Source organism: Spea bombifrons, chromosome 3, assembly GCF_027358695.1.
Source record: "Spea bombifrons isolate aSpeBom1 chromosome 3, aSpeBom1.2.pri, whole genome shotgun sequence".
Lineage (NCBI taxonomy): Eukaryota > Metazoa > Chordata > Amphibia > Anura > Pelobatidae > Spea > Spea bombifrons.
Window position 1 is genome coordinate 107036748 of NC_071089.1, and position 25273 is coordinate 107062020.

Here is a 25273-nt window from a genome sequence, read left to right on the forward strand (position 1 = left end):
GCAACAGCCCATGCAGCTCACAAGGCAATGTCAAAAGTTCTATACCCATCACCCACCATCTTGATCTGAAATGGTCCCCCAAGATTGTCATCTACTCCCCAATTTAATTTTTTAATAAATTTAAGGAAGACACTTTCACACTAAAGATGATGTCATCAGTGTTGCTGACACGTTTGAAGACCAAAGCGTGGACTTCTATTCCACTGGAGCCAAGGCCTTGGAGAATCGTAAGAATGCAACACCATGAGGGGGCAGTTTGTCGAATAAAACATATTTTGTTTTGTTTTCAATAGATCGCTATTTTATATGTTAGGCTAAAAACATTTCAACAAATCCTTGTAACTGCTACTTTTTGGTTCTTAAGCTTCAAGAAAAATACAGCCATAAGGAGGGAGAAGCGTTAATAGGCGATGGGGAGAATGGAAAGCAACCTCCAGCACTATAAAGTTCTACAGACAGATGCTAGCAAAGAGGAAAGTGCTTGCCAACAAAATTATGAAAGTCAAATATATGTTTACTCTTTTATTACATAGTAAGTGTACTGTGTAGTGTTATAGCGTCCTCAGAGGTGTGATCTGACCAAGTTGAAAACACCTTAAAAAAATTAATTAAAAAAAACCCTGGAAGACTGGGCACTATGACCTTCCTTGCCGTTTTATGACCTGGCACTACAAACATAGCAAGCTAGTGTATCTCCCAAATGTAAAATGTTTGCAATTAAATTGTCAGAGAATGATACCAAAAATGTTAATTCTACTGAAAGGGTTAAGTGGTGCTCTTCAGTGCCCCCTGTGAGGCAGCAGAGATCTTCCTTGCACTGCTGCAGGAATGGCACATCTTCCCCCTATACACAGGGCAACCACTAGAGAACGCCATTGAGAAAGTTCTGCCTCTTCCAACACATAACTCTATACGTGCTTCAACTGCCCTCCACCAGGGGCTCAGGGCACATAAGGGGAGGGATTTTTGTCTCCTCGGATCTAGGGCAGCACCCTTCATAAATATAAATAAAGGCACCTTTTTAAACTCGAGTGGCAAGAGAAAACGGCAGCTTACTGGAAACCACCGTTCTAGATTATACCATGAGTTATCTTTCACAAACAGCTCCTGCTTTTCTTTAAAATACAGCGTGCATGAAGGACGGAATTTGAACATTTTATTTATTTATCAGACCATAACCTGGTGCAGAATAACCATGAACAGCCCCCCCCCAAAAAAAAGAAATTTTATGGGAATACCAACAATCTTCCTTATTATAGTTTATTTGTTGACAGTACTGAAACACTAAATTCCCGTGGCTTCCTAAGGTGAGCGCACCCTCAACATGTACTAGAAGCAGCTGGATTCAAATTCAGACACTACGGGAAACTGCTCTGCCAATGGCGCTAACGAGCACTGCCAATGGCACTGGAGGTGGGCACTAACGAGCACTGTCAATGGCGGTGGAGGGGGGGCGCAAACGAGCATTGCAAATGGAGCAGGAGGGGAGGGCGCAAACGAGCACTGCCAATGGCGCTGGAGGGGGGAAGCAAACAAGCACTGCCAATGGCGCTGGAGGGGGGGGCGCAAACGAGCACTGCCAATGGCGCTGGAGGGGGGGAGGTGCGCAAACTAGCACTACCAATGGCACTGGAGGGGGAGGCACAAACGAGCACTGCAAAATGGCGCTGGAAGGGGAGGCGCAAACGAGCACTGCCAAATGGCGCTGGAGGAGGGGGGGCTTGAGCGAGCACTCCCAGCTAATTGACAGGTATATCGACAAGCAGCGTTTTATACATGATACACTGAAATCCCAACTAAAACACTAATTTTTTTTTTTTAAAAAAACTAATCTCTGTGATATACGATAAGGATATTTTAAGGAAAACTCCTCACTTATAAGAGTACTGGGGAAGGCATTTAAGACATAAAAAAAGAACACAGAAAAAAAGAGTTCATCAGAAAATTGCTCAAGTATGAGTTATTTTTAATCGGTGACACAGACTGCACACCAAGGTATATAATTTTCTAGAAGTAGGTGTGCAATGCATTTACGTTCCTGTCTGATTAAACACCTTACAAGGCAGAAAAATGGAACAAATAGTTTACAGATTACAAAGATTGTCCGTCAACTTCGTGACTGCATAGCCCAAGTTTTCCTTTAGGATTTGTAGGATTACACATTGTATGGCTACCCCAATAGAGCATCAAAGTGATTTAATTAAACTGAAACTGAGGAACACAACACATATGTTGACTTTTTTGTATTTAGATTTATAAATTGCTACAGCAAAAGTCTACAATTTGAGCAATTTGTATAAAAACCAAAAGGATACTTAAAAATGACCCTCTTGAGCATTATTTACAAGAGAATTACTCTCTTGTAGTAACACAAAAACAGAGCCGATGATACACCTCTCCAATATTTAAACTGTTTTGAAAGATAGGATCTAGGATACAGCCAGGATACTACTTATCTAAAATCCAATCTAGTCTTCTATTAAAAAAAAAACACCGTACTAATCTCTTAAAGCGATATAATTTTGTTGACACAAATCATATGGGCTTAGGATACGGGAAAGGACAAATCCACCCAGGACTTTTTCTGAAGGGTCCACAATTGTGCCCCTGTGAACAACGCAAGGTCCACGAAGACATGGTGTGACGAGTTTGGTGTGGAGGTACTCAAGTTGCCTGCATACAGCCCTGATCTTAGCCCCACTGAAAGCCAACTTGACCAAGAAGCTAATGGTTATTTTGGCTGTACAGTAATCACCTATGAAATCACTGATGACATCGCCAACGGATTTTACTATATCCTGTTTGCTGATTTTATTTCTAGTTCTCTCCAGTGAAAGGGAGATGGTTCTCCATCTGATTCTGTCTTGAAACCCTAAGGACATCACTTGTAATGTCACTGGGGACCAGCCCAACGTCTAAAGTTCAGGCATTTAAACTAGTAAAATATACCAACATCAGCTTGAGAGATTGTTTCATTAATTGGTTAGCTCGGGAACATACACTGGAATCATACGAGACAAAGAGGAGTCCAGGCCGTTGGTAGATATGGTATCCATCTGCTAGTGCATTTAATAATGTCATGTGACATTTGTTGTAAAAGGGGTTAAAGCAGAACACAAAGTTGTGTATAAACACACTAATTATTACCCCAATGAATAGAAAGAGATAATTTGCCATGCTATCCAATCAATGGATGAAGTCATACAATTTAATCACGCACTGACCGGTTCCTCTTCTAAAACCAAGACAATCATGACCGCAGGCACTTAGCTAGAACACTTCATCAACAAGTGTTTGCACTACAGAATAGAAGAGAAACTGAACCGGTTTCCGTGTTGGGGACAGACTCGGTCACAAAACCTTTTGTAACGGTTGATTAGGTTTATGATGGATACAGAATAACAGATAAGTACCTGCAGAGATGATTTGGGTATAATTTGCATTCCACGTCGTGATTAGTATCTGCTCTGCGAAGTAACAGCACAACAACGGACATTAGTGCACGGTAGCCTCTAACCCGCGATACAGTCCTGGTGTAATTACGTGATATAAGGGCTCTCATACCCCCATTACCGAAAAATGATCCAATGCCCTCGTACTTAACGATGCCATAACTTCAAAGCTCCGTACACAAGAAACCTCAACAATGTTTGAGGATAAAGGGAAGCAAAACAAATCGGATGTTATCTGTAAAATAAATAAATAAATGTAATAAGGACAATAAAAAGTGCCGTTTCCCCATGTGTTGGGTCGATAACGCTAAGAACAGTTTGAGAAGCCAACTGTATACTTTAGTATGGTAGACAACCCATGTAAAGGGGTATTCATATAGTATTTTTTTATTTTTTTCCCTTTTTTTTTTTTGAAAGTTACAAAGTTCCATTGGGTGTTTACTGGACATCAGGGGGGAAATATTATTTAATAAAAAAATAAAATACACTGGTTATTGGTGACCCACAAGTATATAGAGAATCTCGTTAAAATATGTGCTTCATCAGGTTTTTTGAATATTTAGAAATGTCAGAGGGTCTTCAGCAGATCGGGTGTCCTCGTAAATGGCGAGCAGCACTACAACATATTGGGCCTTTTTCCCAGGATCTGGTAAAGTAGCTGGAAATGGCTGATTTTTAGTGGAATATCTTCATAGGCGTGCAGATGCTCTTTATCACACGGATCATTCATGTATTCCAATGGCATGTTGTGTTCACTTACCCAAGCTTAACCCCTTAAGGACAATAGGGGTTATTACTCGTAGTATATTGTGGGACAATGGCTATTTTAACGTTTTTCAGTGTTACTGTTTAGCTGTGATTTTCTTCTCTCTCATTTCATGCTCCCACACATATTATATATTGTTTTTTTCAGGACAAACAGGGCTTTCTTTAGATACCATTAATTTTATCATATCATCTAATTTACTATAAAAAAAATGATAAAATATGGGGATTTTTTGTTAAAAAATTACTTTTTCTCACTTTTTAAACAAAAAACTTTTACTCATCTGCAAAAACGAATGAAAAAACCTGCTAAATAGATTCTACTATTTGTCCTGAGTTTAGAAATACCCAATGTTTTTATGCTTTTTTCTGCACGTTATGGGGCAATAAGTACAGGTAGCGTTTTGCTATTTCAAAACCTTTTTTTCCAAATCTGGTAATTCTTCCCCCCATGTGCCATTTCGGGTATCTTTGAAGCCGGCCAATGCAATTTACCCCATCAAGTCATATATTTTTAAAAACTAGACACCCCAAGGTATTTCACATGCTGGTAATTTAACCCTTTCCATGCACTAATTTTACCACCAGCCTTTGTGAAACTTTATGGTAGTAAATTTTTTTGTATTTTTTTCCACACACGTTGTACTTCAGGTATAAAATTATCGCTCCTGGTGTATGTCCGTGTCAAACAACACCCCAATATGTGTTCAGTAACATCTCCTGAGCGCAGTGATACCCCACATGCATGGGTTTGTTGGGTTATTTGGGAGGTAAAAGGCCGCCTTTGTGAGGTGTGTATTTTTTGGCCATTTAGACATCTGATCCTACTGCCCCCATGTCCCATATTTGGGACACCTTTGAACCCGGCCAATTCAATTTACCCCATCAACTCATGCATTTTTTAATACGAGACACCCTATGGGCATTTGTAATGCCAATATTTTAACTCTTTCCATGCTGGAATTTTTGTAAAGATAAAGAATTTTAGGACTTGCTTATTAATTATTTTTTTTTTTTTTTTTGGTGACAGTGGGGATTTTTATATGTTACCATATTATTTTTATTTTTTTAAACATTTTTTAAAAAATTTTCTTTAAATTTTTTTTTATTTTTTTTTTTTTACTAATCACTCATTAGTGAGCTGGACTCCATTGACCTTGCATGGTTGGATGCAGTACCTGCATTCAACCTGCAGGAGGAGCTCGAGAGTTCACAAGAGGGTCTGGATAGACCCTCTGTGAACTAAGATCTATTGTTAATTCCATCCTGTGAATGACGGCAACGTCATTCATAGGATGGCACTTGTGGTTGCTCTTCGGAGCAATCACAAGGTGATCGGGGGTCGGGGGCTAGTGTTGCTGATATGCCTCGATATCGAGGCATGTCAGTAACACCATTTATGCTTAGGAAGCGATTCAGATCGCTTCCTAAGCTGTTTTAGCCGGGCGCCGCCGCGATCTTTCATGATCGGTGCGGCGGCGGCCATTTTTCTTCCGGGGAGGGCTGCCCTCCCCGGATCCACGGTCAGCCTCACTTGGGAGGCTTCCGTGGATGCTGCAAAGCCGCCGATCGCGGCGAAAACGCCGCGATCGCGGCGATGCAGCTGTTTAACGGCAGCCCGTACATGTACGGGCATTGTCGTTAACCCGTTGCACGGCAACCCCGTACATGTACGTGGATTGTCGTTAAGGGGTTAAAAGCCAATTTATCATTAGAAAAACCCTCTTAGAATTGTTACACAGCTAGAAACGCCCCCCCCCCCCGTAAAAAGGCTAAGTGACCCCAAAGCTTTGAACGGTACCGCAGGTTTCCTTTTTCATTTGTTTATCGGCACTTTGCAGCTCTATTACACACATTATTAGTGCATTTTTTATATTATTTGTCTAGCATTTTCTACTATTTTTACTTTATTGCTTGGTTATTGTGCGTTCTACCGATTTAGTGATGCACGCGCTCAAGAGCGCAAAGGAGGTTTAGACAACGCTTTAATATACATTAATCTTTTTTTTTTTTTTTTTTTTTTTAAACTTCCCTTAGGTAGAAGCTGCAGCTCTTGAGAATGCCTCCTCCACGGTCATTACAAATCCCATTAGCCTGTCCCCTTATTTCATGGAATCCTTTTTATATTCCTGACCTTTTTGCTTAAAAAAAAAAAAAAAAAAAAAAAAAAAAGTTTGCCGTAGCAGCCCCCCCTTCTAAATACCCCCTATAGAAAAAGTTGCAAAAAAACCCCGAAAGAACTGAGAAATCGCTCCCCCTATTAAGACTGTGAGGTTTGTTTAGTAATATATAATTATATATATATATATTCATAGAAAAATCATTTGAATGTGAAACTCAGCCCTCGCATTACTTTGTATAAGAAGCACGTACGGTATAATTTAAGTGGCCCTGCTTTAAACGGACGGAAAGTTTTCTACAGCTTCACTGAATAATGATGCGGGAGGCGGTCGGGGGGAGATCGGCTCATGCAATTTATTTCATCATTGGGACAATTTGGGAAGAAGAGTTTTACTGGAGTAGAGAAGAAAAAAAAAAGATGATTTAAACGTGAACATCAAAGAAACAGGCCAAGGGGACATATTGATAAAAAGGGGGGGGGACAAAAACAAAAAAGGTACAGGGAACGACTTGGCTTCTTTACAGCATCATCTCCGAAGCACATCCAAATAACGTTGTGTATCAAAGTATTTTATTACAGTCCTGGTTATGGGACGGATAGAATTACACCCTCGGAGTTATGGAATTAATCTCACAGGTAAAAAAAAAAAAAAAAAAAGAAGACACTAATAAAACACCTGAAATTATTTAGATTTCCCCCCATGAATCCAGACAGAATAATTGCTTAGAAAGCAGCCGATCCGCAATGTGATATACGGAGACCCTGAACAAGCACGTCTCGTGATCCGGAGTTAATTAGCAGCATTAAAGCGACGGGAGAGCGGCACGAGGATCGCCGTGCGAACCAGGTCTCTGCACACGGGGGTTTGAACGGACCCCTGCACCAGTTTATGCTGAGCTGTGGGGGGGGTTCTTCTTAATCTTCACATTTGAAAAAGAGACAATGAAAATCTCTGGATGACAGATAATGAAGATTAGGGCTACAACAATTAATCAATAGTTGAATCGATTTGCTCAAATATACCCCTTGTGTTATAATCCGTCCTCAAATAGAAATCGGACTATAACACTAAGATCCAGATTACTCGCAGCGCTGCAGGCACCCGGATCCTCCTCTCTGGCAGATGTCTACGCGATGCATGTAGGCAGTCTCCGCTGCTGCCCGGCACTTCCTCTGGGGCTTCTATGACGGAGCGCTGGCGTGACATGACCTTCTGTGCACTGCGGTATTTATAGAGCGAGGTCATAAGCTCTAAAGTTCTAATCATTTTTCTTTATTATGGAATTTTTTGGGGGGAGGGGCTTCTTATTAAAACAAAAAAAAACCAGTCCCAAAAATAAATAAATAATCAAACTGTCATTAAACCAAAAATCTCATGATAGGAACGAGCTCTTCCACAAGGGCTGATACGCAGCAGAATGTCTACACGTCCGGCTGAATCCCTTATATGAAGCAGCAGAATCATGCCGTGGGTCATCCGCAGCATCACGATGGCCACGGAATTCATACATTGGCTTAGAAACTCAAGGACGAGGCTAGATTTATAGCGTGCTGTGATGTGTCTGCAACATTCACAGCTTTCATGGTGTTATTTTAACACATCATCCCTGGAAGTCCTGGCGAAGAAGGCTTCGTGTTGATAAAGATCCTACCTGACATTCGAGACGTGACATTCCAACTCTTCTGTGGCCCCGTGGAAGCTGCAGACCCCCGGGGCCACATCATGTTTCGCCCTGCGGGCACAGTAGTTCGGGGCCGGCTCGCAGCGCAGGTACTCCAGATATAAAACGGGTTGTTTTACATCATGCCGTCCGCATTCAGACGCACAAGGGGGATGTTTAACAGAACGATCTGATTGCCATTTACTGCAATCAAGAAGAAAACGCTTGTAACCTTTTGAAACAAAACTGCTGTTGTCAGAATGGAGTTTTTTTGTTTTTTTTTTTATTTTTTTTATTTGGTTGTTTCACCGATAGCGATGCGGGGAGAATGTCCGGTCACGTATATTCTACTTCTCTTAGAACACGCCTTACTTTATATCACACAATTATACTGTAACGGGTTCACCAAGAGAGCTGTAGTAACTCCCAGAGATCACCCACATGTATCCTCCTGTTGTCCCCGGAATCACTTCCAGCACCAGTCAGCATGCGCACCTTGGAACCCTGCTATGTGTACCCAATAAGTAGACACAACTACCTTGAACTGAGTACAGCAGGAATGAACAGTTTATTGTTGTAAAACATAGACTCATATAGCCACAGAACTTCATTAACATAAATTAACAGATACATGCATACAGCCCAACCTTTAATCCCCTTTAGCTACTGAATCTCCCCCTGGTAGCCATCCTGTTAATGGGATTAGTTTAACAATAGAGTTCATGCCTGTTTGGCAGCCAGGCTGGAGCCATCTCTGACTACCTTGGGCCCCTGTATGACAGGTCATTCTGTCACATATACCTTCCGCTACGTGTCATTTAACCATAGCCTCATTTACCCAACTCAAAGACAGATATGGCCGTGAATCCCACCCTAACATAATGTTAACCCCTTTGTGACCAGGGGTTTTACCCCCCTTTGTCACCAGAGCTTAATTGCAATCCCTTTTCTGCCCTGGGAACTCTTTTCTTTAGTTGCTACTCGTTCAGGTATTTTCCTTTATTCAAGTGTAACTAGCGCCGTTATTGTTCATGTTTTAGCCCAGAGCCAGCACTGCTGAACGGGGAGAACCCAGGATAACAACATTAACCGTTTACTGGCAGGGAAACGTCCCTACCGCTACAAAAACCATACGACATACCATTACCACGTCTGGGCTTTGCCTGGAGATTCCAGGTGAAGCGTCTCTTCTCCGGGTCACCATGGAGAAATTCAACCACGGCCAGTTTTCCTATCCCCGTACCCGCATCCCAAAAAGGGAGGGCTACTGGTATTTGGAGCCTGGATGTCCCCATGTATGACTGTTACACCCTCAGTCATCCAGACATCATAATACATCTTATGGTTGCCAACAAGTTAAAAGTAGGCTGAGTGGTTCCTTTCACCTAGAACACAAGGCTGGGATCCAGACAGACAAGTATGAGACCAATAATAATATAGTCAGTTTGAGGCACCAGGAATTAGATACAAAACAAAACATACAGCGAATACCATTCAAAAAAACACCCATCTAAGACATTATCTGGCCATATACTGCTTACCCCACCACTACCCCAAGGTTGGCAAATCCTATCTAATTATTTATGGCTATATTACTTACCAACGAGCTGAATCAACAGGACTGTTCTGGATTTTAACCCCAGAGACTCTCAAGCAATTTAAAGCCATTTATGAAGCACCTGAGTGCCAGGAGGGGCTTCTCAACTCCAAGGTTTGCTCAGAACCTGCAAATTTGCGCAACACAAAAAAATATACAACAACAACAAGAAAAAAAAAAGGAGGAGCGCATAACCTAAAAAGGCACAGAAATTCAGATTTCTGGGTTGCTGCTACAATAATAATCACCAATAAGTACACAAAACAAAGCTAGAATTCAGGCCATACCTAGCAAATACCAAAAACACCCATCTAAGGCTGTGCATATTTGGAGCCGTAGACAGCAGGATTCCAGGCCTGTATTAGAAACGTTTCTGCCCAGCAGGATATATTTTTATAAAAATGACCGATTAAAAGAGCTGTCCGGTGTCTCTGCATCTTACAGGTAATATTAATGCGATTGCAGAAGCTGGACTTTAATGTTGTTATCAGCACATCATTGTGTGAACAGGCATTCGTTCCCCGTTTGATTATTATGTTATAGACCCCAAAGTTTGCTACTCTTTCTATTTATTTGAGTTGGGAAAAGGTACTGTCCCTCAGAGAACACAACCCAACAAAAGGGATTAATAGGGTCAGGTGTTTGAAGACTAAACTATTCAGCCTCGATTGGCCAAGGCCTGCCCAACACAAAGCCAACATTGGTCCTTGTCATCAAATTAAGAAGGTTTGCGACAGTAGTGAATCTTCCAGCAGTGGCATGCCTACCAATATCTCTCCGAGGAGTGCGTGAAACCGTACAGGAGGTCACAAATGACCATAGAGGGGAATCCAAGGATTCGTACGCCTCTTTCATCTCAACTAAGGTCAATGCTAATGACTCCACTATTACAAAGGCAGAAGATAAACATGGGAACCCTTGCAAAGGAGCAAGGTGTAAACCATGCTAAGAAACAAATGCTCATCATCTAGAGCCTGTCTGAAAGGACATGGATGCTCCTCAAGAGATCTACGAACAGATGAGACAAAGATGGGACTTTTTGGGCTATAAGGGTCCCCATTATGCATTCTCTCAGAAGAACCTCATACCTATGGTGAAGTATAGCGATGGCAGTGTCATGGTTTGGGACAAAGGAACTGTTACTTCTGCTGTTTATTACAGAACAGTACAGGGGATCCATCAGCTGAAGCTCAAGCACCATGCAGCAACATAACCAGCATCACTGAAGATTAATAAATTGAACGTTTGGGAAGTCCAGACGTAAACACTATTAGATTTTGTGCCAGGATCTGAAACGAGCGATTCATGCTTGGAGAAACTCTGGAACGTCACTGCGTTACATTCACAGAGATGGAGTGCGTCAAAACAGCCGTACAGCTGAATAAAACATCGACCAATAAGTATGCATAGCTTTGGAGAACAGATATTGCACAGGACCAGGTACTTTTTCACATGGCCACTGTGTGTTCCTAAATACATTTATTTAATAGAGCAATTTATACACACACACATATATATATATATATATATATATATAAATAATTTTATATTTTTTTTTTTCTTGTTCTTTTATTTTTGTACCACTTTTATCCAATATAAAGTGTTGGTTGAGGCTCTAATAATCTTCATTTTCCGAAAAATACATAGGATTTTTCACACAACGGTTCCTATTGAAACTATAAAATGTTCTATAGATTAGTAGACCCACATTGGATATTACCCCATGTAACAGCCAATAACGTCAAACCTTTAGTACGGACTCGTTTATGGTGCAAAACCTTCTAATAATGGTCCTTCTAATAAACTATTACTTGCCAAGAAAGTAAAGAAAATCTATATCAAGACACCTGCATTCAAGTAATGATTCCAACGGCAGTAAACTAGTGGGAAAAGGGAGAAAAAAAAAAAAGTTTTTTTTCAGAAAAACTATCATGACCAGACATCCCCAAGCTGCCTGATTGAGACTTCTGACCGTGGTTATCATTTGGCCCCAGAAATTTATACCGAACTCATCTTACACATACAAATATATAATAGTTTTTTGTTTTTTAAAAAATTTAACTATTTCTTTATTACCGTATTTGCTCGATTATAAGACGAGGTTTTTTCCAGAGCAAATGCTCTGAAGAATACCCCTCGTCTTATAATCAAGGTCGTCTTCTAATCAGACCTCATTCTGCTGGGGCCGTGCTGCTTACCGGGCTTTGGTCGCGAGCAGCGTCTCTGCTTCTAGCAGCAGGAGAACAGGAAGCTAGCAAAGTCCTCACATAACTCTACCTCCCCCCTCCTTCCTCTGGGGGCAGGGCCAGAGAAGTTGCTCGCACAGCCGGGCCCCTGCAGAAGTCTGCGAGTGGGAGATCTGCAGTTCAGGTAAGGGGGTCGGGGAGGGTTTTTGAGCATGTGTGATTAATGGAATGAATGAGTATTTAAGTGTTTGTGAATGAGTGTGTGTGTGTGTGTGATAGCATGGATGTGTAAGAGGGGTGGGGGTTGTAGCATGGCATAGGGAGGCTGTAATCACACTACTATCATCCCTAGGTTCCAGCATGTACTGGCTGCCTTGGCTTGATAGGAGTGTGATTGCTGTTATATATATATATATATATATATATATATATATATATATATATATATATATATATATATATATATATATATATATATATATATCCAGAAATGCATTTTAACCCCCTATATGCCACTCAGCCCCATGATATGCATTTTAACCCCCTTTATGCCAGAGTGGCATATAGGGGTATAAGGCATATCATGGGGCAGAGGGGCATATAGGGGGTTAAAAGGCATATCATGGGGCACAGTGGCATATAGGAGGGTATAAGACATTTCTGGAGGCAGAGTGGCATATAGAGGGTTAAAAGGCACATCATGGGGCAGAGTGGCAAGCCTGGGGGCAGATGTGCATAATTGGGGGGGCAGGTTGGCAAATAAAATATATATATTTTTCTCAATCATAGCTTTTATTAAATAAGAAAAAATAGTTTACATGAATTAATATTTACTAGTAAAACTTTTTTCCTATAGGGTAGTCTAATATTCAGGCTTTTTGTTTTTTTCCTAAATTAATATTTTGATTTTGGGGGGTTGTCTTATAATCAGGGTCGTCTTATAAATCGAGCAAATACGGTATTTTATATAACTTGGGGGAGAGAGGATGTGATAGAAACATTTAAATACATTCAATGATTTAACAAAGTGCAGGAGGAGAAACGTTAGAACAAGGAGGTCATAGTCTATAACTGGAGGTTCAGAGGTGTAGATGCAATGTAAGAACATTTTACTTTACTGAGAGGGTGGTAGATAAATGGAACAGCCTCCCAGTAGACACGGCAAAGGCACTTAAACATGGATGGGATAAGGATGACGCCATCCTGAATCTATGAAGCGACCAAAAACAGAAAAAATGAGCAGTCTAGATGGACCGAATGGTTCTTACCCGCCATCACATTGTATGTTTCTATGGGTATTCCCAAAAATACTTTTATCGTCATTATCATATTTAATAAGAATTTGGCAAAAAAAAAAAACACAATCACTTTTCCATAATGCGTGCGACACAGGAATACATCACCATTACACATTGCCTCTGTATTTTACTTACTGTCTAGTCAGCTAGAACCCCTAAGACCCAGTTCCAAACCCAGACAGTTGGCATGTATGACAGCCATTATCCAACAATCCCCTGCACAAAACGATCACTTGAGACACACCGGGAGGTAACATGGCGGCATATTATCTAGTTCTAATTTATGACTTTTCTCTTATACGTTTTTATCATTATACAAATCACATCTGCATCCGGTTAGGTGACATCACACATGATGTCACGTATCCTGATTTGGACAACACACACCTGAAATTCCAGCCCGTAGATAACTGGCGCGTCGTCTTCCATAACACCCGTTTATCAATTGCACCACCAACCTCTTCTGTTTAGCTGCACTTGCTGGCTAATTCTGGTGCATGTCAGCGCCCGTAGTTACCTGTCTTCCTGGTACGTATGATATACTTTTTAAATAAAGTTGATTGATAAAAAAAAAGATGTTTGCGCATGCGTTTCCTAAGTGAACGCTCTGCCTGAGGGATGTTAAGAAAATGGGACGCCTTTAACTCCGTCACTCAGGGAAGTCACTGCGCTTGCGTAGGGCTAAGGGATGCTTCCGGGAAACACTGCGCATGCGCAGTATATGCCGGCAGCAGCTGTCCGTGGCTTGGAGGGGTAGAAGAGCGCAGGATAGCAGGTGAGCAGCAACATCTGGTTCCGGTTGTACCTGTGCGAAAACCCACCGTTCCTTCCGTCTAGGTGCGCAGCGCCCGTAACTCAACGGCCAAACCTTGGGGCCATGTTAGTGCTACCTTCATGCAGGGCAGTGATAAGTCATGTACTGTGTAGCCATTGCCCCTTACATATCCCCTCAGTGCTGATATCCGCTAATGGCAAGTAATAAAACTGGACCCTTAAGCAGTAAAGCAGCGAATAAAGGAATGACAGACTGTCGAAGAGCTCCAGGGTATTGTTTTAAATGTGTAAGAATTCCCCACGCCATCGAGTGCACGTAATTCCACACGGCTGTGTATAAAACATCTGATCATTTAAAAAAAAATATAAGAAATATAACCTAACAAGTTAAATTAATCCACACAATTTGATTTATTTGTCTCCCCAACATGCCTTGTAATTATAATGCACCACATCACGTAATCCCACTGACATCCCACTAAATGCTTTCTACCCTTGTTTTGGATTAAAAACAATCATTTAAACCACTCTTAGAAGAACATATTTCACAATCTCCTCAGGAGCGTCCTACCGGTTGTGAGACATAGTGTTTGAGCAGTGAGGATACGGGATACCGGTTGTCAGACACGGTGTTTGAGCAGTGAGGATACCGGTTGTCAGACATGGTGTTTGAGCAGTGAGGATACGGGATACCGGTTGTCAGACACGGTGTTTGAGCAGTGAGGATACCAGTTGTCAGACATGGTTTTGGAGCAGTGAGGATACCGGTTGTCAGACACGGTGTTTGAGTGGTGAGGATACCGGTTGTCAGACACGGTGTTGAAGCAGCGTGGATACCGGTTGTCAGACACGGTGTTGAAGCAGCGTGGATACCGGTAGTCAGACACGGCGTTGGAGCAGTGTGAATATCGGTTTTCAGACACGGTATTGGAGCAGTGAGGATACCGGTTGTCAGACACGGTGTTGAAGCAGCGTGGATACCGGTTGTCAGACACGGCGTTGGAGCGGTGTGGATATCGGTTTTCAGACACGGTATTGGAGCAGTGAGGATACCGGTTGTCAGACACAGCGCCTGTTAAATCCAAACTGTGTGAGTGAGGAACCCATCACGTGTTGCATCCGATTACCAGCAGTAATGCCCTCGTTCTGGATGTCCGTCACTAGATTATGGCGCTTAGGTGCTCTTTTATATTTGGGAAATAAAGTCTTTATAAAACACAGGTTTTTTTCTAAAGAGTTAAGTAAAAAAAAAAGGATCAGAAGTCTGTGTTTACATTTTGAGATACATAAACATACCGAATATAATATTTTGAAATGATGACTTTGTAAATGTCCTGATCAGGGCCCTTGGCTACTGTTGCCTTACACCATGTAAAAAAAAGTGATTATTTTCAACATTAAAAAATAGATAAAATTGTTAAGTTTTGACATTTTTTTAAAAAAGTGGTTGTAATTCCATTGGTGTTTTTTTTTTATCGCGCAGGAGCAATGGAGAACACGGATACCGGTAATGATGAGGAAGTTCAAACCAATCTGGTTGGTACAAACGAAGGTGATTCTGCTGCGATTACTGGGCTGAACCAAGACCCAGCTCAAGATGAACAGGAGGAAATACTCTTTAACGAAGAAACCATTGACCTTGACGCGGATACGTTTGGGTCTGAAGAAAACGTCACCCTCTCCGAAGATTCTGGAAACCTGCTGGATAAGCTGAACGAGCAAATGATGGAAAGCGTTATCATTTCCGATTCTCCCAACGTTAGTGAAGATGATGCAGGAGATCTGGGTTGCCTGCAGGATATTGTTGATGAAATTGAAAGCAACGATGCTGCAGGACAAGATGCAGATAAGCCATTCAATATAAGTTCTAATGTAGAGAGCAGCTCCGAGCACGATGTCACCCCCGAAAGGTCTACTTCCGAGGAACTGCCCGCTGGGAATACTCTTCCCAGTATTCCCAGTACTCCTGACGGAACGGATCCAGAACCTGACAAAATTAAGACAAATAAACCAACAGCCAGCAGCCCTCATGAGGAAGAATTAGTTACTCCACCTAGTAAACCGCCCCGAGCAGATGAGAGCATCCCTGTTTGTACAATATTTAGTAAAATGGATACACAACAACCTTTTCTATTCAGTGATGGTTTTGAACCTCAAATGGTCAAATCACCTAGTTTTGGGACTGAAATTAAAAGTGTTGTGAAGACTGGTGCTCAGGTGGTTCAGCCCAGTCCAAGTCTAAGCAACTTTTTCTCCGAGAACGTCATCACCCATTCGCCGGCCTCCGAGTTCTTTGATTCCTTCACAACGCCTTCCTCGTTTATCTCCGTCAGCAATCCGAACGCAGCTCCAGAACGTAGCCCCGCATCGGGTACCTCACAAACAGTAGCTCCCCATGACCCATCTCCTGTACCATTCTTTGTGGGGGACAAGACGCTTGACTCTAGTGGGTCACCAACTTCTGCAGAGATACCCCAATCTCCCAAACCGTTCTCTCAGATTCACAGCGTGTTTGCCGGGAGCGATGACCCTTTTGCCACAGCCCTAAACATGAGTGAAATGGACAGGAGGAATGATGCATGGCTGCCTTCAGAAGACACCAGAAACATTCTCATTTCTGTAGCCACACAGCAGTATAGCACAGTGTTTATTGAAAAGGAAAAGCTCACCATGCCTGGTTTAAAGTTTGACAATATTCAGGTAAGGGGGATCGGTTATTGTGTGAAACACATATTTTGGGGGGCCTACAAAGAAAAACACGTAAATCTGCATAGCCTTTCGTGACTTCTTTCAGGTCCTTCTGAAGAAGAGACCTCAGAGGTCCTGAAAGCTTATCAGCTTTACATATTTTCCTGTGCTGGCAAAATAAGGTGTCATCGTTGACTAAAGACTTTAAAATCATAAAAATGAAATATTTTGAGTATTTAGAATATATGAAGAACCTATGAAGACAAACTATTTTACCCCTTCAATCCTCATTCGAATCTAGATAAAATGTAAAGCGTTTAATGCCATTATGTTGGTTTAGGATGTCATGTCCGTTTTACACCATCTGTATATTGCGTAATTCAGTAGGTCGCTGAATAAACTATATATTATAGTGGACCGGCCAAGCTATTCTGCAGCAGAAGCTCTCTGAGGTTGAACCTTCATAATGTATTCTATTGTCAAGGAGTTGAGACCTCAACTTTCACCCCTTCAGTCCCATATGGACGTACCGGTACGTCCTGACCTTCTTGCAGCGGCAGGGACACATCGTTTGATGCTGTGTGCAGGGGCAGGCCTGGAAAGTCCTGCCGTGAATTTCAGCTGGAGCACTTTCCTGCCACTGATTCATTGCTTCAAGCAGCCAATCAGTGGCACAAATAGCCTAACCATGGTGGAGGAGGGAAGCTTCTTCTGTGTCAAATAAGCTTTATTATTTTTGTTCTTTGTTTTTTCCTTTGAAAGAAAGCCTATTAAAGTACTCACAGGGTACTCTAAATTCTGCTATAGTGGGTGTATCTGAGCCACCATACTGTCCCTTTAAAAATTCTCATTGAACTGCAGTAAAGAAGATCATTCTGAATGGCCCTATGGGTCCTAAGTTTGGGCTCCTACTGCATTCTCCCCCAGTGGCCGTCTGGCATTGTTCACGGTAGCCATTAACACTGAACATGCCAGATTGTTGAGAATGTTATTTGTGGCTAGCCTGTACTAGACAGCTTAAGAGTGAATTATTACATCAGACAGACTGCTGCAGGGAACCCTGTGACATCTTACTGCACATAATGGATTGTTTTAAGCTTGAAAAGGATGATTTCTGCTCACCCCTACCTTACATTGACTAATTAATGGCTATATAAAAAATATATTTTTTCGGGAGATTGGGCTAAGCAAATTGATTTTCAATTAGGGTTTTTGTCCATAAAAGATTTGAAGAGCTGAATTATATTCTGTACACTAAATACTAGAGCTGAAACAACGAATCGATAAAATCGATAATAATCGATAACGGAAATCATCGATAACGATTTCCGTTATCGATTAATCGAGTGATCGATTCGTCGTTGGAGCACTAGGCTCCTTTTACTTACCTCCGCCAGCGTTCCCCGCTTCTGCTCCACGCTCTGCAGTCTCCGCCTTCTAGCTACGTGACGGATGTGACGCGCTTCAATCGAGTTCAATAAAGTTTTAAAAGTTTGAAGTGGAACGAGTCCGTAGCGGAGGTAAGTATTCTTTATGTCTATGTGCGAATCGCTCTGTGCGAGTGGCTCCATTCGCACAGAGCGAATCGCTCTGTGCGAGTGGCTCCATTCGCACAGAGCGAATCGCTCTGTGCGAGTGGCTCCATTCGCACAGAGCGAATCGCTCTGTGCGAGTGGCTCCATTCGCACAGAGCGAATCGCTCTGTGCGAGTGGCTCCATTCGCACAGAGCGAATCGCTCTGTGCGAGTGGCTCCATTCGCACAGAGCGAATCGCTCTGTGCGAGTGGCTCCATTCGCACAGAGCGAATCGCTCTGTGCGAGTGGCTCCATTCGCACAGAGCGATTCGCTCTGTGCGAGTGGCTCCATTCGCACAGAGCGATTCGCTCTGTGCGAGTGGCTCCATTCGCACAGAGCGATTCGCTCTGTGCGAGTGGCTCCATTCGCACAGAGCGATTCGCGGGGGTGGGGGTCCACGGCGGGGTGGGGGTCCACGGCGGGGTGGGGGTGGGGTTTCAGGGCAGGGTGTGAGTGTGGGTGCAGGGGAGAGTGGGGGTGCAGGGCAGAGTGGGGGTGGGGGGGGCAGGCCAGGGTAGGAGACTGGGTGCAGGGCAGAGTGGGGGTGGGGATGCAGGGCAGGAGACTGGGTGCAGGGCAGAGTGGGGGTGGGGATGCAGGGTGTGAGTGTGGGTGCAGGGCAGAGTGGGGGTGGGGGGGTTAGGGCAGAGTGGGGGTGGGGGGGTTAGGGCAGAGTGGGAGACTGGGTGCAGGGCAGAGTGGGAGACTGGGTGCAGGGCAGAGTGGGGGTGGGGGGGCAGGGCAGAGTGGGGGTGGGGATGCAGGGCAGGGTGTGGGTGCAGGGCAGAGTGGGTGCAGGGCAGAATGTGGGGGCAGGGCTGGGTGCAGGGCAGAGTTGGAGACTGGGTGCAGGGGCACAGTGCAAAGTGCTGGGTGCAAAGTGCCAGGGCTGGGTGCAAAGTGCCGGGTGCAAAGTGCCAGGGCTGGGGCAAAGTGCTGACTGCAAAGTGCTGGGTGCAAAGTGCCAGGGCTGGGTGCAAAGTGCTGGGTGCTGGGTGCAAAGTGCTGGGTGCAAAGTGCCAGGGCTGGGGCAAAGTGCTGGGTGCAAAGTGCTGGGTGCAAAGTGCCAGGGCTGGGGCACAGTGTTGGGTGCAAAGTGCTGAGTGCTGGGTGCAAAGTGCCAGGGCTGGGTGCAAAGTGCTGGGTGCAAAGTGCAAGGGCTGGGTGCAAAGTGCTGGGTGCAAAGTGCATAAATATTGTGTGGGTTCTTGTACTTTGAAAATATTGTTTTTTATTACATCATAACAAAATAAGAATGTTAATGTAAATTTTAAGTTGTTTTTTAACATCCAGTTCATTAAATTATTTTAAATAAACGAAAAATTTGCATATTGTTTTTTTTTATCCGATTAATCGATTAATCGAAAAAATAATCGGCCGATTAATCGATTATTAAAATAATCGTTAGTTGCAGCCCTACTAAATACTAAGCCTAGATTCTAAGTACATGTCTGCTTCTACTGGCTGCTATGCTGCTGTGCAAAAGTTTCTTTGTTGGGAAATTCATTGGTTTAGCAGCTCATAGACCCTGGGGCTAAAAATGTAAATACTTATCGCTGAAATTTATATACAGAGGTCGACAAATTTGGTTTGGATCATGTTTTTATTTTCATATATCACCGAACCTGGGGTTTGTCAGACTTAGCCATACAGACGCATTTACACACTCTAACCCTATACAGTAACAGACACACTAACGCGCTACAGCAACACACGCGTTGGCATTTATTTACATGAGCACAGAATGTTAACACCATTTACTTACGCGTACACTCTAACACTATATGCCGACATACACACTCATGCTAATGTTCTACTGGAACATAAACACCACCGTATTCGGAAGCACCAAACTCTTATATACACACTATGCATATATAAAAATACTATGGACACATACACTGAATCTGGCGCTACAATACAGAAGACAAACTCACTGTGGCACTGTACATTTACACACATGCACACTGACTCTAGCATTATACATATAGCACACATACACACTGATACAGTATACCCAGACATAGAGTCCAGCGCTACACCTATGCACAGTGGCCTCAGCGCTACACATACCATTTCTATATGTGTGTGTATATATTTATATAAGACCCATTCGGCCCATCTAGTCTGCTCAATTTTCCTGACTCGGACCTTTTATCAGTCCTTGTTGGTCTCGTTTTAGATTCAGGATAGCCGTCACTGTATTGGCCTCTACCGCTTCCCATGAGAGGCTGTTACAACTTATCTACTACTCTCTCAGTAACACAAAAATGATTTACATTGCAGCTACATTTTATTACCTAAACACTACTACTCCTTTACACCAGGCCTGGACACAAATTTATATTTCTGAATTTTAAAAAAAAATCTTAATATTTTGGCAGGAATTCTTGTATTCAAAACATATTGTGTATGTGACTGGCAGCAGCCCATAATGCTCTATAACAGATTCTTTGCACAGCCACGTTGGTCTTTTGATATTTCCGTCCCATTAATTACAGATATAAATATTGTTAATAGGAAACTGTTCATCGAACCCCCTTTTTTGCTGGTAAGTAGGCTGGCTCGTTGTACGGATGAGCTATAGAGAGCCTGATGAGCCACGATATATATTTTTGATGATAGTGGGGAAGTCCCAATGAAAATGGAACATTTTTGTGTACAGGGCTCTAGAATTTAGCAGCGAGGGAAAACTTGTTTTATTTCATTTTTTCCCAATAAATACCTGCAGACCTGAAAGCTGCCATTGTCGTCATCGGTCAAGGGATATTTTGGATGACTTTGCTCAAATACTTGTCTGATTCTTTATAGCAATGCTAATGAAGTCATGCTTGTATGTGAAACCTTTCCTCCATTCATCAGAGTCCTGCTGGGTTATTCAGACTGAGCCATTCTGTTGTTAACTAAAAGGATAAATATATTCTGGGTAGAGTATACGGATGGACTGCTAAAATTGTGAATGGGTTGCTGGGTATAAATTATGGGGAACAACTAAGGATCTCCATATGTATACCATACAGGAGATATGATAGAAACATTTAAATACTTAATAGCTTTAAACAAAGTACAGGAGGGAAGCTTATTTCAATGCAGGAGAAAAGATAGAACAAGAGTCCATAGTCTAAAGCTGCAGGGACAGAGGCTTACAAGTTATGTCCGGAAGTTTTACTTTGCTGAGAGGGTGGTAAATAAGTGGAACCGCCTCACAGCAGAATCGGTAGAGGCTAAAACACTGTTCACTGATGCATGGGGTAGGCATAAAGCCTGAATCTAAGTCGAGACCAAGGACTGATTTAAGGTCCAAGTCTTTACTCAGGAAAAATAGGCTAGATGGACCAAATGGTTAATCAAAATCTGTTTTTAGGTGTTTTTTTTTTTTTTTTTTTTTTTTTTTAAGAAAAGCACAATATTAAAATACAAAAAAAAACATAAGACTGACCTACGCATTTAACAACCACAAGATAAAAGTATCTACAGATGTAAAGAGTCAGAAATAAAGCAGTGACACATTAGGTGGTTTTATTTTTTGATTATATATAAAATCACAATTTATTTGCGCTTCACTGCTTTGAATATCCTCCATTACTTCTGTACTGATGTGTTTATCTGGAAGGGCTTCCTATAGATTATTTTCTTTTCTTTGTAGTTGTTTAAAAAAAGTCATCTGTAGTTTTTTTTTCTTCTATTTCCAGGGGGATGCGGTTCGAGATCTAATGCTTCGTTTCTTGGGAGAGCAGGCAGCAATGAAGAGACAAGTCCTAACAGCCAACTCGGTAGAGCAAACCTTTGTGGGATTGAAGCAGCTCATTGTAAGTATCATTGCTGGCATCGTGTTTGCAGATGACCCAGCCCACCCCTTGCACCCCCAACTCTTTAGCCTTTTCGGCTGTCGCTGCACCCACACGGTATCCTGCACAAAGTGGGATCGCTTTCCTGCTGATTCCATTGCTGGCTTATTTAAGCAGCTAGCAATGGAACAAAAATGGGACAACGGGTGGGCAGAGTGTAAATTTTGAAGTATGAATATTAACCCATTAACAGTCTTAGGGTGTATTATTAAGTCATATGCAGAATGATCTAGGTGGCCGTTAGGACGTAATAATACGTCCTAAGTTTTATGCACTGTCAGGGACCATACCAGTACATGGGAGATCAGGCTGACCGATCCAGTGTAATGGCGGACTCCAAGGCGGATTCCATTCAAACTCAGCCAGTGTGTCCGTGTGGTATGCTCACCACCAGCTAGCTCAAGTGCGACTATGTTAATTGGGAATTAGTATGGCGCCATCAGATTCCACAGCGATGTACAAAGGCTAGAGAGGATGTGACAATTAGTATATAACATAACAAGAAAACATGCAAAAACAAGTGACGAGGGCTCAAATGAGCTTACAATCTAGAAGGAATGATGTGTGTCCAATCATATATATTTATCATTCATTGGATAATAAGCACTGGCAGTAATGTGCTAGGTGTTTATAAATATAAACATGATCCCTGGCTGAAATTACCGATATAAATATTTTCAAATCATCCTTTCTGTATGCCAGCAAGAGCAGCCACTCTAATGACTTGTCACAAAACTTGCGTGATTATTCCTCCCCAGTAAGTTATTCCTCCCTTTTGTTCACTGTGTCACAAGAAGTAATGAGGAGACTGAGGGCAGAGGAGTAATTAGACAGCTTTTATCCCATGCAAAGAATCAACGCCTTGATGAGTGCCGAGTCCTTAACTTTCAAACCCAAAAATCCCCGGGCGAGAGGTTGTTAATATGATGCGTTTAATGATGCTGAACGTGGCGCAGGTCGCAGGTACATCTTAAACTTCAGACGCCATCTCTTAACGTGAATTGTTTGTATGTGTTTGTGTGCTTCTGTTGTCGCACGCTTCCCGAAATCGGGGGGAAAAAAGTTAATGACCGGAAACCAGATGCAGTGATATAAATATAAGACTGGCTTCTTAATCATACGGGGAAATCATCATAGAAAATAAGCATTACTTTTTGTCATTTAAAGCTAGCGCTGCAACAACTAATCGATAAAATCGATAATGAAAATCGTTGCCAATAAATTTCATTATCGATTAGTTGAATCGATTTTATTGAATATAAGATGAGGGTTTTTCAGAGCAAATGCACTGAAAATACCGTCCTCAAATGGGGTGGGTGGTATATAGGGGGTTATAAGGCATATAGGGGGTTATAAGGCATATCAGGGGGGCACAGTGGCATATGGGGGGAATAAGACATATCTGGGGGGACAGAGGGGCATATCAGGGGGTATAAGGCATATAGGGGGTATAAGGCATATCTGGGGAGGGCAGAGTGGCATATCCGGGTATAAGGCATACTGGGGTATGGCATATCAGGGGGTATAAGGCATAATGGGGTATGGCATATCAGGGGGCACAGTGGCATATCAGGGGGGGTGTAAGGCATACTGGAGTATATAAGGCATATGTGGAGAGGTCAGAGTGGCATATCTGGGGGTATAAGGCATATGTGGGAGGCAGTGTGGCAAGCCTGGGCTTAAATGTGCATAACTGGGGGGTAGGTTGGGAAATAAAAACAAGAAATCCATTTTTCTTAGTTTTTTTATTGTGCTGTTTGTTTTTAACAACTGTTTGTAAATGTATTTAAAATAATTTAATGGGGGCGTGTCCGGCCGCCGAGGAAGATGGCTGCTTGACTTGCCTGCTCTGCCGCCGCTCGCACTCTGTTTGCCCTTCGTCCCTCCTGCTGCAGCATGGGTCGCTCCAAACGGTCGGCCACGGACCCCTCTACCCCGGGGGACCGCCCGCGTTCCTCTGCTGCTTCCCTCCGGGAATATTTCCGGACCCCCGCGGACCTGGCCTCCCAGGCCCCTGGAGACCGTGAGGCCTGCTCTCCGGCGAGTTCTTCCTCCGTGGAGGAGCCCGCCTCGGCGGCGCACTTACCTTCCACGTCTCATCCCCCGGAGGTGCTTCAACTCTTCTCCTCTGCGCCGTGGAAATCGGACTTTTCGCTGCTCATCACGGAGATCAAACAAGTGATCCGCGATGAGGTCTCTGCACTTCGCGCGGATTTATCCACGTTGGAGTCACGTGTCCTGACCCTTGAAGAATCGGCAGTTCAGCAGCAGCATACCAACACACGAGCACAGCTGGTGAGTGATCATCACACTCATTGCCTACAGGACCTCCGTCGCCGGGTGGAGGATCTGGATAATAGGGGCCGCCGGCAGAATATTCGTCTCCGCGGGATCCCTGAATCTGATGGCCCGGAAGATGTGCTGGCTCTCCTGACCGGGATCTTTAATGGTCTCTTGGGCCGACCTGCGGACTCCCCTGTGCCCATAGACAGAGCGCACCGTGCTCTTCGACTGAGGGGGAACCCGGGATCTCCCCCTAGAGACATCATTTGTCATCTCACAGACTTTCGCGTTAAGGAAGCGATTATGGCCCGGGCGAGGGAAGTTGGCACATGGCCGCTTAATGGTCACCAGGTTTCGCTCTTCCATGACCTCTCTGACCTGACACTGCAAGCTCGGCGTGCCCTGCGTCCTCTCACAGCGGAATTGCAGCGGCTCCGCATTCCCTATCGCTGGGGGCACCCCTTTGCGTTGCACATACGCTATGACAACCGGTCCCTCACGCTCAAGTCTTTCCAAGACGTCCGAAACGTGGTACATCATTTAGGTCTCTCTGACGTCCACATTGCGGACTGGACCTCCATGGAAGCGGTCTCCGGTCCGAGTCGAGATCCACTATCCTCTCCTCCTCCTCGGCGGCGTCATCGACTTGCACCTGAGAGACGAACCTCTCCGAGTAGACGGGCACTACCTCCTTCCACCATCCTGGCTTCCCGCCGCATAGGTCCCATTGAGGAATAGGTGGTTGTGAGTATGGCTCCCTGCTGATGCCACCGCCTGTCGTCTCATTTTCCTATGCACACACACCAACATCAATTATCTTAATATTATTCATATATATATTTTTATTTTTTTTTTATTTTTTTTTTTTTTTTTTTATGCACGCAATGTGCGCACCGGTCGCTAGCTGTGACCCTTGCAACTGCCCCAGTGCCATGGACTCCAGTCTGGCCTTGCTATGTACTTCTTCTCGCCCGTAGCCATACATTCACTGGGCATGTCTCTATATATCTGTTTGAGTTTTTT

The 25273-nt window shown here is 43.3% G+C and overlaps 2 protein-coding genes across 2 annotated transcripts in view; one reads left to right on the forward strand and one right to left on the reverse strand.

Annotated features, from left to right (window-relative positions):
• EIPR1 (EARP complex and GARP complex interacting protein 1) overlaps positions 1-13623 on the reverse strand; it is a 75782-nt gene extending 62159 nt beyond the window's left edge. Inside the window, exon 1 of the mRNA XM_053459038.1 lies at positions 13469-13623. Within this exon, the coding sequence (XP_053315013.1) occupies positions 13469-13510 (42 nt within the window). The 5' untranslated portion in view covers positions 13511-13623. The remainder of the gene's footprint in view (positions 1-13468) is intronic.
• A 129-nt stretch (positions 13624-13752) lies between these two features.
• The window catches only part of TRAPPC12 (trafficking protein particle complex subunit 12), a 49159-nt gene continuing 37638 nt past the window's right edge, over positions 13753-25273 (forward strand). Inside the window, exons 1-3 of the mRNA XM_053459873.1 lie at positions 13753-13856; positions 15339-16555; positions 21812-21928. Of these exons, the coding sequence (XP_053315848.1) occupies positions 15344-16555; positions 21812-21928 (1329 nt within the window). The 5' untranslated portion in view covers positions 13753-13856; positions 15339-15343. The remainder of the gene's footprint in view (positions 13857-15338; positions 16556-21811; positions 21929-25273) is intronic.